The sequence below is a fragment of the Phyllobates terribilis genome, unplaced genomic scaffold (genome assembly GCF_046119375.1).
Source record: "Phyllobates terribilis strain yellow unplaced genomic scaffold, ASM4611937v1 Scaffold_4__5_contigs__length_816908805, whole genome shotgun sequence".
Classification (NCBI taxonomy): domain Eukaryota; kingdom Metazoa; phylum Chordata; class Amphibia; order Anura; family Dendrobatidae; genus Phyllobates; species Phyllobates terribilis.
This window is the reverse complement of record NW_027362764.1, coordinates 482,905,655-482,920,679: the sequence shown is the minus strand read 5'-3', so window position 1 is coordinate 482,920,679 and position 15,025 is coordinate 482,905,655. Positions and strand designations below refer to the sequence as shown.

Here is a 15,025-nt window from a genome sequence, read left to right as displayed (position 1 = left end):
TTGTCACAATGTAGTGCCCAGTGTCAGAAAGCTGAGTTTGCGTTCTAGGTCATGGGTCTTCCAGCAAGACAATGACCCCAAACATATTTCAAGAAGCCCCCAGAAATGGATAGAAACAAAGCACTGGAGCGTTCTGAAGTGGCCATAAATGAGTCTGGATCTAAATCCCATTGAACACCAGCGGAGAGATCTTAAAATTGCTGTTGGGAGAAGGCACCCTTCAAATATAAGAGACCTGGGGCAATTTGCAAAAGAAGAGTGGTCAAAAATTCCAGTTGAGAGGTGTAAGAAGCTTGTTGATGGTTATAGGAAGCGATTGATTGAAGTTATTTATTCCAAAAGGTGTAACCAAATATTAAGTTGAGGGTGCCAACAATTTTGTCGGGTCCATTCTTGGGGTTATGTGAGAAATTATGTCCAATTTGCTTGTTTTTCTCTTCTTTTTCTCTTCTGTTACAATACAGACAAAGGAAATAAACATGTGTATAACAAAACATATGTAATTGCAATAATTTTCTGGGAGAAATACTTCATTTTCTAGAATAATTTCAAGGGTGCCAACACTTTTGGTCTTGACTGTATAATGTGATATATTTATTTTTCTCACTTATATGGTGCCATTAATTCCACAGCACTTTAGAGACATCATCATCACTGTCCCCAATGGGGTTTACAACCTTGTCTTTGAAGTGTGGGAGGAAACCGAAGTACCAGAAGAAAACCCTCGCAAACATGGGGATTGCACTGCAAAGCAACAGTGCCAACTACTGAGCCACCGTGCTGCCCACAACCTATGAAATATGCCCTTGAGCATATAGATAATGGTTGCTGGTGCCTGCAGGTATTTTTCCTGGCCCACTACAGTTTGCTTTAGAGCCAGATTACAGGACTCCTCCTTGGAATAAAACAGACCATATAGGAGCTCAACATTCAATTCTCATAAAGAACTTTTAGTCAGACTTGCTAGGTTTGCAGAAAACTCCTTTGATTGCTTTACTTCCATCATGTTAGCTTAAGGTGATTGCTCAATTCTGTATAAACAGGGCAGAACCCAAGAGTAATAGTTACATTTAAATGAGTCTTTGTACAAGAAGTGCTCAGTCCTGCCCAGTCTTTCACCTTCTTGGATATATCACAATTTAGAAAGAATATAACTAGCCATGCACTACTTGTGTAATATTTAACCTATAAAAGTCAATTACACTCATTTAAAGGATTTTTCAGAGAAAATCATGATAATCTTTATCTGAAATATAGAGGATAACTTGCTCATTGTTGGGGGTATGACCAAAAGGACCCCCAGTGATCTTGAGATCAAAGCTCTGAAACCCCAAAAATGGGGGTTTGCAGCCCCATCCTGAAAGGAGCGGAAGTGCGCATGAACCACTTCTGCTCTATTCATTAACTATGGGACTGCCAGAAATAGTTCCAAATAGCAGTTCCAAAGATAATGAATAGAGCGGAGGCCACACCATTGCTTCATTGAGGAAAAAGCTCCAGAGTCCCGTTCTCAGAGTTCCAGAGACCCGATCTCAGCAAGTTACCCATTATGTCAGGGATAACTTGATTTTTGGGGGGAATTAACTGTTAACACCTTTAAAGAGATTGTCCACTAGATCAGACTTTTACGGATGTAAAGATACCAAATATATGAATTTTTCAATTTTTTTATTTCTTTATTTTTAGTGGTGGAAAAGAATTGTGATTTGAAGTTTCATTTTTTTTTCTTCATATTTTTAAACACATTTTATTTTTCACTTTTCATTGTATTTGTTAGTCCCTGAAGGGGATCATTTGTGCTATATAAAGCAATTCCAAAGCACTGCTGTATGTAGCAAAAATCTTGATCTCATATGAACATCAGCCAGAAACTGGTGGTCACAGGAGAAATGTCATGAAAGGCACACGGGTCTTCACTTGACCATCAGCCGTCATGGCAACCCATTGGTGCCCCGCGATTGCTTCACACCCCCTTATGGATGTCACACCCCCTTATGGATGCACTGTAAATGCCGCTATCAGAGATTGACAGAAGCATTTAACAGGTTAACAAACATGGGTGGAGCTCAGCTCTATGCGTAGCTGTTAGAGGCAGATGATGACTGAATATCACAGCCATCATCTGCTGGGAAAGATGCCGGTTCAGTTCCAAAGCCTGCATCAAAGTGAGGGAGCCATCAAACCATGTAACTGAATGTCGTATGTTGGTAAGGTGTTAAACATATGGCATTTTTTCAAGAATATTAGCCTTGTATTGCATGACAAAAAAGCATAAATATTTTTCATGCATAAACTTTTTAATGAAGTAAACTTAAAGTTCTAAAATGCTATTTTTTGTTGTTTTGGTGTTTTCCCTCTTGCCATTGAGTGACAGTTATTTTCAGATATAACATATTCTAGCTGAAGGGCATTGTTTATGATTGGTCAGCATTTATTTTTTTATATGCTGATGTATCTATTAGAATTTGTTATACATTTTGTTGTATATGCTTTTTAATTTTACTTTTTGTCACCTGAAAAGGTCCAAAAGTACCTTTCAGGATATACACCCAGCTTTTATGCATCTGTATTGTACAACTGTGGATCCCAGATCCTTGGTCAGGATGGACGGGAAGGATTTAGCCTGCGCAGGAGGCAGGAGGATAGAGCTGGTAATGTGCAGACACGTGTGCAGAACTTTGTGTCTAAGCAAAGAGCCATGCAGCTGATCGGCTAGATCCGAAGCCTGTGTATCATTAGAGGGAGAATATCAGAGCGCCTCTGGTGAAGGGGAGTGTGACATTATGGACCAGTGCAGAGCCCCTTCACAAGTTCACCACAACAAGTAGAGCCAGTTCTAGTAACAACCTGATACCAAAGCAAGAAATTATCATGATTGGAAATGTATAATAATATAGCAATATGTCATCATCAGGGTTTTTTGTACACAAAAACTCATATTAAATACTTGACCTTTATTCCTTCCTCTCCATGTTCACCAGTGATTCCTAGGTAGCCCTAAGAAAGAAAAAAACTATGTTTAGCACTTCAATAGGTAACATATAGGTAAACTTGACTTAGATAATTCATATTTAGGAAGTCATATAAATTAAAGTAAATAAAAGTAAATAAAGGATGGACTAGTAGTTTGGAAGACGTAAGGATCTGGTTAAAACATTTGTTAGAACTATATTACCATAGACTCTTGAGGTGAACAATAGGTATCTAAGTCATCCAGTACTTTACCGGTGAATACTGTAGACTATGATTCAACACAATCACAATGCTTTTACTACCTAATCTGAGTTGAGAGCAACATGGTGTAGAGACAGAGACCCTGATTCCAGCAAAATGTCACTTATTGTTATGCTTATTTTAGTCTTGATAAAATCTCGGTTTTATGATCAGGAAATTATCACTCGTGGACTAGTAAGCCGGCTGCCATTTAGCCCTCCATATTCATGTGCTCTGTATGTGCTCTGTATAACCCCACCCCCATCATTGATTGGCAGCTTTCTGCCTATGCACAGTGTACACAGCAAGCTATATAATCCTACCCACAGATTGGCAAGAGCTCAGCATTCAGAGAACTGGTTGATCTGCAGCAGATAATGACTCGCCCCCTGGGCCGTGTGGCACGCGGAACCGGGCAATGGGGAGACGCTGGGAGTAGTAGTGGCGGCCTGGTCCCGCGGCTCAGGGTGGTCAGACCAGTGGTAGTCTTTCAGATGTTTTAGATAATGTCCGACTACGCCACCCGTGGATTGCGGTTATTAGGAACCGCCGCTGCAAGGCAGTCCGCTGGGGCTGATGACGTGTGCAGCTGGGATGGTGTGACTCCCCACGGGAAGAGTGCAGCCCCAGGGCAGTGTAGTGGATGTTGGGAGTGATGGTGGTGAGAGTCCCAGTACCGGTAGTGCTGGAGGCGCAAAGGGAGCACACAGACAACAAGTTACAGTCCAGGGTCTTTACTCACAGTTCATGTGCTCCGGGTCACTTCGGCACCAGTAGTGACCGCCCGAGCCGTGCTGCGTCCACCAGGTGTGGGGCTCGGTCAACTCCCAGGCAGTTCAGAAGTATGGCTCAGGACCCCCTTTTGTCCTTTCTCTGGCCTGCCTCACCAGTGACCCACTTTTGTCCAGCTGCCGCGGACTTGTGCGGTTAAACGTGGGCCCCGTCCTCCGCTGTCCTATATGGTGCCTTCCTAGCAGGTTTGATGAGGTGTCGCACCAATAAATGATCACGACGACCGGTCTTTGGCTGAGGGTAGTTTCTCCTCCACCAACTTGGGATCCGGTACCCTTAATCTGCCTGACCCTTCACCCTGTATTCTTGTGGGTTCTTAGGGTCCCTTCCACCTTCTTGTTCCTGAGCCCTTCTGCTTCTCTGTCTCTTCTTCTCCTTTTCTGTTCCTTCCTGTTCCTTTCTGTTCCTTTCTCTTGGAGCTGGGATGAGACGCAATCTCAGCTCCCCTTCACCTCCTCCTCGGCCTCTCACTAGGCCCTCCTGGAGTAGAGCTCCTACAGAGCCTCTACTCCCTGTCTTCTCCTCTCTGGACAGAACGAACTTCTCCTACAGCTAAGATGGTGCCCACCTTTTATACCTCCCTCTGACCATGAGCCCAGATGACCAGCAACCAATGGGCTCCTACCTACGCTCAGGAACCAACCCCTATCTGCCCCTACAGCACTGGGTGTTCCACCCCCCCCCCTCCCCACTCCAGACAGGGACATAGTCGGTCGTGCCTGCACTTCTGTCTAGTGAGAGCACCGTTGAGCTGTCCCTCGGAAATGGGGTGTGTGTGGTGTATGCAGCTAACTGAGCCCTGGTCCATACTCCATCCTTACCCGGGAGTGGAATACCACACCTCTGGCAGAGGTGCAATACCCCTGTAGCGGCCGAACCCTCGGGGCGCTACAATAACACTTTTACATGTTTAATAATCTTAATAACAATAATAATCTTTTTATTTATATAGCGCCAACATATTCTGCAGCGCTTTACAATTCAGACACTTTACAGACATTATGGGCACTGTCCCCATTGGGGCTCACAATCTACATTCCCTATCAGTATGTCTTTGTTTAAGTTAAAACTGCAGCACACAGTAATGTAAGTAGTACATCACTGGAATCAGAGTCCCTGCCCCTACATTATGCTTCTCTCTGATGTAGTAGTTAAAACCTGGTGACAGACTCCCTTTAAAATGAATCATGTTCCTGTTATCCAGCTAAAATCATAGCTGCCACTGTTGAGAGCCACATAATCAACTTATATTGTTGGGGAAACCTGTATGCAAGCACTCACATGGCACCAGAGCAAAAGCTGGTTTTTTTGCATTAACTCTTCTGCTATGGCTAATAAAGAGTCTTAAAGGGAGTCGGTCACTTCCAAAATGCATAGGCTATACAGTGTTGTAGGGGCCTCTATAAAAATCATACTAACACTGTACTTGTTAGTGGTACGGTGCCTGAAAAAATAACTTTTAATTGATATGCAAATAATGTGGCTTCAATGAACTCTTGGCTATGCTGTTATGCAATACATACAATAATAACTGTTAAGAATATTTTGCCCTTGATAAGGAACAACCATTTATAATGAAAGGCATCTGCCAAAATACTTATCAATCCACACGTCCAAAACTCATATCTCGACACGTTTCCCCACCAGATGATGGTTCCTCAGGAGATCTATGGCTAAAGGATCCATAAGTCCACCATCTGCATGATATGTACTTATGGATCCCCTATCCATAGATCTCCTGTGGAACCATTATCTGGTGGGGAAATGCGTTCAGATATGAGTTTTGGACATGTGGATTGATACATTCTGCTTATGTGAGCATATTATGTTTTTTCTATATAAAAATTAAAATATATATACAGTATATATATATATATAGAATGTATAGCTATCCTGGAATTCCATTGTGGTGAATATTGTATATCTGTCTGAACATATGTCCGCCTACTTTATTATTTATATCTGACATATCTTCTCTATACTTGTCTTTCCTTCAAGGACAAGCCCTGACTGTCTAGAATTCCTCCTTAACAGTTATTATTGTATTTTTCCTGTGTTCTGAGATATAAATTTGTTTATCTAGAGAATCTCAGGGATTATTAGGGACAGACGACTTGGGAGTGGGGGTGCCATTTGTGTGCTGTATCTAGGGTGCCAACCCCTGTGGTCAGGAAAGATCACTCTAGGGGAGATAAGGGAGAGACTATAATCTATAGGAGTATATCCCAATATTCTATAATGACGCGCCCCCTGAGCCGTGTGTGCACGTGTGTGGGTTACCCGGAGCCGGGTCTCTGGGGGTTGTAGTCTCCGTGGCGGTGACCCGGTCCGTGGCTCAGGGTGGTCAGACCAGTGGCCGTCTTTTATAGGGTTTTTATGATTTAATGTCCGACTACGCCACCCGTGGATTGCGGTCAGGGTGTACCGCCGCTGCGAGGCAGACCGCTGAGGCTGGTGTTGTGTGCGCAGCAGAGGATGAGACAACTCCCCACGGGAGGAGTATAGCCTCAGGGTAGTGAGTGTGGATGATGGGAGTGATGGTGCACGGGTGAAGCAGGAACGACTCAGAGTCTTTGCAGTGCAGTTCAGGGTCTTTACTGATGTTGATAAGGCAGACCCTCCCGGGAGTACTGGCTAGCATAAGGAGCCTGGTCAGTCTGTGAACAAACAGGAGTTCCCCTGGCCAGGTGGAGTTGTAGGCCTTCCCGTCTGACTGCACTCTTCCTGGCTACCTTGCTGAAGTCGTGTAGTAGCCCACGTCCATGAGTATACCGTGTTGTGCTCACCCGTATGGCTGGTGACTTGGACCCTCTGGTAGCTTCCGCTCCTCGATGGCGGTACCGGTCCCTTGTGTGTGACTGAGCCTCCGGGCTTCCTATGGCCAGAGGACCTGAAATCCCCTGCCGGCTGGTTTCTGCTGCTGGATATATAAGTCCTCACAGCCTTGGACTCCTGTGTCCGGTCGTAGTGTCTTCAGCCAGGACGAGCAATATCTGCTTCCAGTCCCTGGCACTCAGCTCCTGCTCCTACAGAGCTCCTAGCTGTTGCTTTCCCTGTGTCTGCTTGTTCTCTCTCTCTAGTCTGGAGCTTCACACCTCTAACCCCGCCCCAGATCCAGTTTATATAGGGCAGATTCCTCCCCTATCTGGTCTGGGACAGGAGGTGTTGCATGTTCAAGGGCTCCTGACCAGGGAACCTCCCACTTGCTCCCAGACGTGATATTTCTATCACTGTGGCAACCAGACCCCTGGGGTGCCACAATAACCTATTGTGTATAAATTTGTTTATATCTACTACAATACTTGCCACTGTATGTGCGGCCTTGAAATATTTCACTGTTGAAGGCCAATTGAATTACCTATTACGAGGACTTGTCAGACAATAGGCCACATACTGCCAGTATTATTATTTTTGCCGTATGTCTGGGACATACAGTACAGACCAAAAGTTTGGACACACCTTCTCATTTAAAGATTTTTCAGTAGTTTCATGACTATAAAAATTGTACATTCACACTGAAGGCATCAAAACTATGAATTAACACATGTGGAATTATATACTTAACAAAAAAGTGTGAAACAACTGAAAATAGGTCTTATATTCTAGGTTCTTCAAAGTAGCCACCTTTTGCTTTGATGACTGCTTTGCACACTCTTGGCATTCTCTTGATGAGCTTCAAGAGGTAGTCACTGGAAATGGTCTTCCAACAATCTTGAAGGAGTCCCCAGAGATGCTTAGCACTTGTTGGCCCTTTTGCCTTCACTCTGCGGTCCAGCTCACCCCAAACCATCTCGATTGGATTCAGGTCTGGTGACTGTGGAGGCCAGGTCATCTGGCGTACCACTCCATCACTCTCTCTCTTGGTCAAATAGCCCTTACTCAGCCTGGAGGTGTGTTTGGGGTCATTGTCCTGTTGAAAAATAAATGATGGTCCAGCTAAACGCAAACCGGATGGAATAGCATGCCGCTGTAAGATGCTGTGGTAGCCATGCTGGTTCAGTATGCCTTCAATTTTGAATAAATCCCCAACAGTGTCACCAGAAAAGCACCCCCACACCATCACACCTCCTCCTCCATGCTTCACGGTGGGAACCAGGCATGTAGAGTCCATCCATTCACCTTTTCTGCGTCGCACAAAGACACGGTGGTTGGAACCAAAGATCTCAAATTTGGACTCATCAGACCAAAGCACAGATTTCCACTGGTCTAATGTCCATTCCTTGTGTTCTTTAACCCAAACAAGTCTCTTCTGCTTGTTGCCTGTCCTTAGCAGTGGTTTCCTAGCAGCTATTTCATCATGAAGGCCAGCTGCACAAAGTCTCCTCTTAACAGTTGCTGTAGAGATATGTCTGCTGCTAGAACTCTGTGTGGCATTGACCTGGTCTCTAATCTGAGCTGCTGTTAACCTGCGATTTCTGAGGCTGGTGACTCGGATAAACTTATCCTCAGAATTAGAGGTGACTCTTGGTCTTCCTTTCCTGGGGCGGTCCTCATGTGAGCCAGTTTCTTTGTAGCGCTTGATGGTTTTTGCAACTGCACTTGGGGACACTTTCAAAGTTTTCCCAATTTTTCACACTGACTGACCTTCATTTATTAAAATAATGATGGCCACTCGTTTTTCTTTACTTAGAATTTGTATTATGGCAAGAAAAAAGCAGCTTTACTTAGCTGCTTTTTTCTTGCCATAATACAAATTCTAACAGTCTATTCAGTAGGACTATCAGCTGTGTATCCTCCAGACTTCTGCACAACACAACTGATGGTCCCAACCCCATTTATAAGGCAATAAATCCCACTTATTAAACCTGACAGGGCACACCTGTGAAGTGAAAACCATTTCCAGTGACTACCTCTTGAAGCTCATCAAGAGAATGCCAAGAGTGTGCAAAGCAGTCATCAAAGCAAAAGGTGGCTACTTTGAAGAACCTAGAATATAAGACCTATTTTCAGTTGTTTCACACTTTTTTGTTAAGTATATAATTCCACATGTGTTAATTCATAGTTTTGATGCCTTCAGTGTGAATGTACAATTTTTATAGTCATGAAACTACTGAAAAATCTTTAAATGAGAAGGTGTGTCCAAACTTTTGGTCTGTACTGTATGTCCCAGATATACGGCAAAAATAATAATACTGGCAGTATGTGGCCTATTGTCTGACAAGTCCTCGTAATATGTAATTCAATTGGCCTTCACCAGTGAAATATTTCAAGGCCGCACATACAGTGGCAAGTATTGTAGTAGATATAAACAAATTTATACACAATAGGTTATTGTGGCACCCCAGGGGTCTGGTTGCCACAGTGATAGAAATATCACGTCTGGGAGCAAGTGGGAGGTTCCCTGGTCAGGAGCCCTTGAACATGCAACACCTCCTATGTTAATTCATAGTTTTGATGCCTTCAGTGTGATTGTACAATTTTCATAGTCATGAAAATACAGAAAAATCTTTAAATGAGAAGGTGTGTCCAAACTTTTGGTCTGTACTGTATATCTTTATGGTCTGATAGTAATATATGGACACTAGTTTATCTACAGTATATACAACCTTGCTTCCAATTTTATTTATGCACATTCTCACAAGTGTTGTTTGTTGGGATTTTTTGAAACTTTAATCAGTATAATAAAATACAAATTTAAGGGGATGTTTTTGTTAGCTACTTTGATATACCCTCATGTGAACACCACATATTGTTAGCACAAAACTGTACTTACCACATATCCTAGCTCTCCACGGCTTCCCAAAAACCCAGGAGTGCCACCATTTCCCTGTCATAATAGAATATTTAGCTTATTATTTGATTTTATATTGTGATACTTATTTATATTTGTTACAAATAGTAAAATATAACAAAATAATTGCAATATATATTACATTTCTATAAAATATACAGTGTATCGAAAAGCTGAAAGTTAATACACTATGCAAGCAAAAGTATTTGGACACTTAAGCATTACACCTACAGAAGCGTTTATGACATCCCCATACTAAATCTGCACAAAACTCCCCCAACCATGCCTATATGGACCTTGCTTTGTGCACTGGGGCACATTCATGCTGGAATAGAAAAAGGCCTTCCCCAAACTGTTCCCATAAAGTTGGAATAATAAAATTGTCCAAAATGTCTTGGTATGCTGAAGCATTAAGATTTCTCTACATTGAACCTAAGTGGCCTAGGTCAACCCCTGTAAAACAGCTCCATAGCATTATCCCTCCTCCACCAAGCTTTACAATGGCACAATGCAGTCAGGTAGGCAAAGTTCACCTGGCATTCACCTAACCTAGAGTCATCCATTAGACTGTCAGATAGAGAAGCGTAATTTGTCACTCCACAGAATACATTTCCACTGCTCTAGAGTCAGTTATACTTTATACTATTCTATCTCATGCATGGCATTGTGCTTGGTCATGTAAGACTTGTATGAAGCTGATCGGCCATGCCATGAAGTTGTAAGGAGATGGACATACTGCCCATATTCCCCCTTGAAGACATATGTATTGTTGCAGTGTATTTTAATGTGTAATGTGTATTGTGACATGCATTATAGGTGACAGTGTTGTGTTCTGCCCGGCAGTAGGAAGATTTAGAATTAATAGCTGAGACTAGCCCATAGTGGGAGGGGCTAAAGTGAAGGGACAGAGACAGTTTCCTGTCAGGACGTAAGATTGAGCCCAGCGTGCAACAGAAACAGACCTAAGGTCTGATCAGTCAGCAGAGCTGTGTGACGTGGGTGTCCCTGATATGCATGGAGACCGAGGCAGACGCTTCATGTTGTAAAAGAAACGTTCGTGAAGTTATGCTATCTATTGTACATAGTTCCCACCAAGTTAATGTTAAGTAAAAAACTGTTTATTTTTGAGTGGTGGTCTCACTTATTGACGTGTTCAACATCCGGTCTTGGCCAGCCGAAGTCACTGGCATGATGCAGCCTGCATGGGCGTAGTGCCCTTGTAGACAAAGCACACACACCCAGCCAGGACCACCATCTTCATGTAGCATGTAGCTACCACCCCACGCCCCGTTACAAAGCTTCCAGCGCAGTTTGCGTGCTTATATTAATGGAAGAAGACGTTTGGATTCAACGGTTATTGAGTCAGCAGATTGTTGGCAACTATTAAACACTATACGCCGCAGTTCTCAGGGACCCCGCTCTGTAACATTACATGGTCTCCACTGTGTAGCCGACTTGCTGAGGTTCCTAAACTCTTCCATGTCTCAGTAATACAACTAACAGTTGATGGTGGAATATTTAGGAGGGAAGAAACTTCATGAACTGACTTCTAATATTGGTGACATCCTATTACAGCACCCCACTCGTATTCAGTGAGCCCTATAGAATTACCCATTCTTTCACAAATGTTTGTAATGACAGACTTCATGTTGATATTATACACCTGTAGCAATGGGACTGAATGAAGAATCTAAATTCAGTGATTAAGATGTGTATCCCAATACTTTTGTCCATATAATGTATATGTACTGCTCCAGTAACAGGAAAGTTGAGAAAAATTAAATAAATTGCAAAGAAAAGGGAGTGTGATTAATAAGAGATCCAATTTTAAACATGCGGTGGTGTAAGGAAGAAAATATTATCTAACATGCCTTGTGACTCTTTCCTAATATTTTATACAGTATGCTCAATTTGAGAAATTTGGTCCCGTTTTTGCAATAATTACAACTGAATTGTAAATCCATGCATCCTGCAATACTACTGATAACTATTCCCCTATAAATAATTTTAAGTCTTAATTTTCTTATGTTCAAAAGCTTGCAGTTTCAAAACAGATTTCTAATGATTTAAAAGCAGTGAAAATTTTGCCTTTAAAGGTAACATGACAGCTGATTCATGATGTCTGAACTACGAGCAGCAGGAATCAAAGTCCAAGCAAAGTACATTTTACTCTGAAATACTGCGAAATATTAAAGAAAAGATATATTTCAAAGCCAGTTGGTGACTATAGCAGTTAGTCCAAGAGGCTAGTCCCTTCTGGCTTCAGCCACCAGGGATCGGCCTCTTGGACTACAACCCCTGGTAAAAATTATGGAATCACCGGGCTCGGAGGATGTTCATTTAGTTGTTTAATGTTGTTGAAAAAAAGCAGATTACAGACATGGCACAAAACTAAAGTCATTTCAAATGGCAACTTTATGGCTTTAAGAAACACTAAAAGAAATCAAGATTAAAAATGTGGTACTCAGTAAGGGTAATTTTTTTTCAGACCAAGCAGAGGGAAAAAGTTATGGAATCACTCAATTCTGAGGAAAAAATTATGGAATCATGAAAAACAAACACACAAAAGAACACTCCAATACATCACTAGTATTTTGTTGCACCACCTCTGGCTTTAATAACAATAATAATAATAATTGATGGGATAAGAAAACTGTCCAAAATATCAATGTAAACTTGGGCATTTATTGAAGATGTAATGACAGCCATCTCCCCAGTACCTTTACCTGACATGCAGCCCCATATCATCAATGACTGTGGAAATTTGCATGTTCTCTTCATGCAGTTATCTTTATAAATCTCATTGGAATAACATCAAACAAAAGTTCCAGCATCATCACCTTGCCCAATGCAGATTTGCGATTCATCACTGAATATGACTTTCATCCAGTCATCCACAGTCCACGATTGCTTTTCTTTAGCCCATTGTAACCTTGTTTTTTTCTGTTTAGGTGTTAATGATGGCTTATGTTTAGCTTTTCTGTATGTAAATCCCATTTCCTTTAGGCAGTTTCTTACAGTTCGGTCACAGACATTGACTCCAGTTTCCTCCCATTCGTTCCTCATTTGTTTTGATGTGCATTTCCTGTTTTGGAGACATATTGCTTTAAGTTTCCTGTCTTGACACTTTGATGTCTTCCTTGGTCTACCAGTATGTTTGCCTTTAACAACCTTCCCATGTTGTTTGTATTTGGTCCAGATTTTAGACAACTGACTGAACAACCATCATCTTTTGCAACATTGCGTGATGATTTACCTTCTTTTAAGAGTTCGATAATCCTCTCCTTTGTTTCAATTGACATCTCTCGTGTTGGAGCCATGATTCATGTCAGTCCACTTGGTGCAACAGCTCTCCAAGGTGTGATCACTCCTTTTTAGATGCAGACTAACGAGCAGATCTAATTTGATGCAGGTGTTAGTTTTGGAAATGAAAATTTGCAGGGTGATTCCATAATTTTTTCCTCAGAATTGAGTGATTCCATAATTTTTTCCCTCTGCTTGGTCTGAAAAAAATTACCCTTACTGAGTACCACATTTTTAACCTTGATTTCTTTTAGTGTTTCTTAAAGCACAAAAGTTGCCATTTGAAATGACTTTAGTTTTGTGCCATGTCTGTGATCTTCTTTTTTTCAACAACATTAAACAACTGAATGAATTTCCTCCAAGCCCAGTGATTCCATAATTTTTGCCAGGGGTTGTAGACACCTGAGTGACATGATTCCCGGACTGCTTCTAAATGTATACATTCTTCGAAATGTCAAAGTATTTCAGAGTAAAATATACATGGCCGAAATGAGGGAGCCAGTGTCTGATTAATGTTGACCCTGGTTTAGCTAACAAGTTCCCTTTAAGCTACTAAAAGCTTCCTTGGGCAGAGGCAGAGATATCACATGACCAAAGTTACATTAAGCCTCCTCATACTGGCATGCCAGACCTGGCATGTCACTTTCTATAAGGACAAAACTTACCCCCTAGATCCCAGTTTTAGCCTCTCACCCAGCCAAATCAGATCTCATACTTTGTACTGACGAGGGGCAGTACCCAGAAACACCGTGTCTGTAAATTGAGATTCTGATTTGGCTTTTATCCTAAGTCATATTACAAGGCTCGGTAAAGGGTCGATATTGACTTGTAGGATTGCTACTTCCAATAGGAGGCACTAGAGTTCAAGTCCTCTTCCTCTCTGGGAAGACAATTTGCATATCTTATAATGCAGAAATCTATATTAATAATTCTTATAAAAATGTTGTAATTTCCAAATCATTCTTTTATTCTGAGTAGCTCTTCTTGTAAGAAGGCACATGACTATGAGGATATGTCAGCCAGCTTGAGTGTATTTGTGTTTTACTTCACCTAAAGAAAGAGGCTTTATGTTACTAGCGGACTGTGCCTGAACTCAATTCAATATATTTGAAAACCAAGTCTGTGTAGTTTTGGAAATTTGGATTTTTCTGCTGGCTACCACTTTACTTTTCCCTCTTTGCCAAGATCTTTGGAAATGGAACATTTAAACTTTGCATATTCCAAGACTAACTACTTACAGAGATATATCTCAATTGCATTAATATCATTCTCTTCATCCTTTAAACAAGAAGGTTTTCATGCTAAAAGAAAGAACTTACCTTCTGTCCTTTAAGTCCCTCAGGTCCTTGCTTTCCTTGTGGGCCTCGAGATCCCTATAATCAATAGTTACAAGTTATAAATATCAAGTTTTATCATACAGTATATTATGTGTAGAATAATAAGTGTATTCGTAGTAATACTCATGGTGGATGGCGCGTGATACCCAGTGGCAGTGGAAACCTGTATTTTTTACATATTACTGTATAAAACTACTAGTCCTTCAATGGCACCTGTGCACCTGAAAATGAGACATGCCAGGAAACTACATTGGGGGAGGCTAAAGGGTACATAAGTATGGAGTCCTACTCATTTCATTGTACTGTAAGTACTTAAGAATCAGTTCGAGTTATAGGAATTCTCTAAGTTGGGCTAGGGGACACATGCTAAAATACCTTTATGGCAGAGATTGATGGGTCACTTTGCAAGCTTATAGACCCATATTATGACATCATTTAATAATATGTATATGTATATAATATTATATATATTTTACACATATCATTTGCATAATCCCTGCCACTATGTGCCCATTTGAAATTCCTCTATGTTTTTTTTCATGCTTTCCACACAATGTAGAAGTGCTATTTTATAGATGTTTTTTCTATTCTCATATTATTACTAAATATTGTTCTCAGACTACTTGCAATGCTTTATACTATGGCTATA

The 15,025-nt window shown here is 41.5% G+C and overlaps 1 protein-coding gene across 1 annotated transcript in view; it reads right to left on the bottom strand.

Moving 5' to 3' along the window:
• The window catches only part of LOC141264384 (uncharacterized), a 101,546-nt gene that overhangs the window by 37,318 nt on the left and 49,203 nt on the right, over window positions 1–15,025 (bottom strand). Inside the window, exons 14-16 of the mRNA XM_073676677.1 lie at window positions 14,359–14,412; window positions 9,719–9,772; window positions 2,953–2,997 (exon numbers count right to left, since the gene is read on the bottom strand). Coding sequence (XP_073532778.1) covers window positions 2,953–2,997; window positions 9,719–9,772; window positions 14,359–14,412 — 153 coding nt within the window. The remainder of the gene's footprint in view (window positions 1–2,952; window positions 2,998–9,718; window positions 9,773–14,358; window positions 14,413–15,025) is intronic.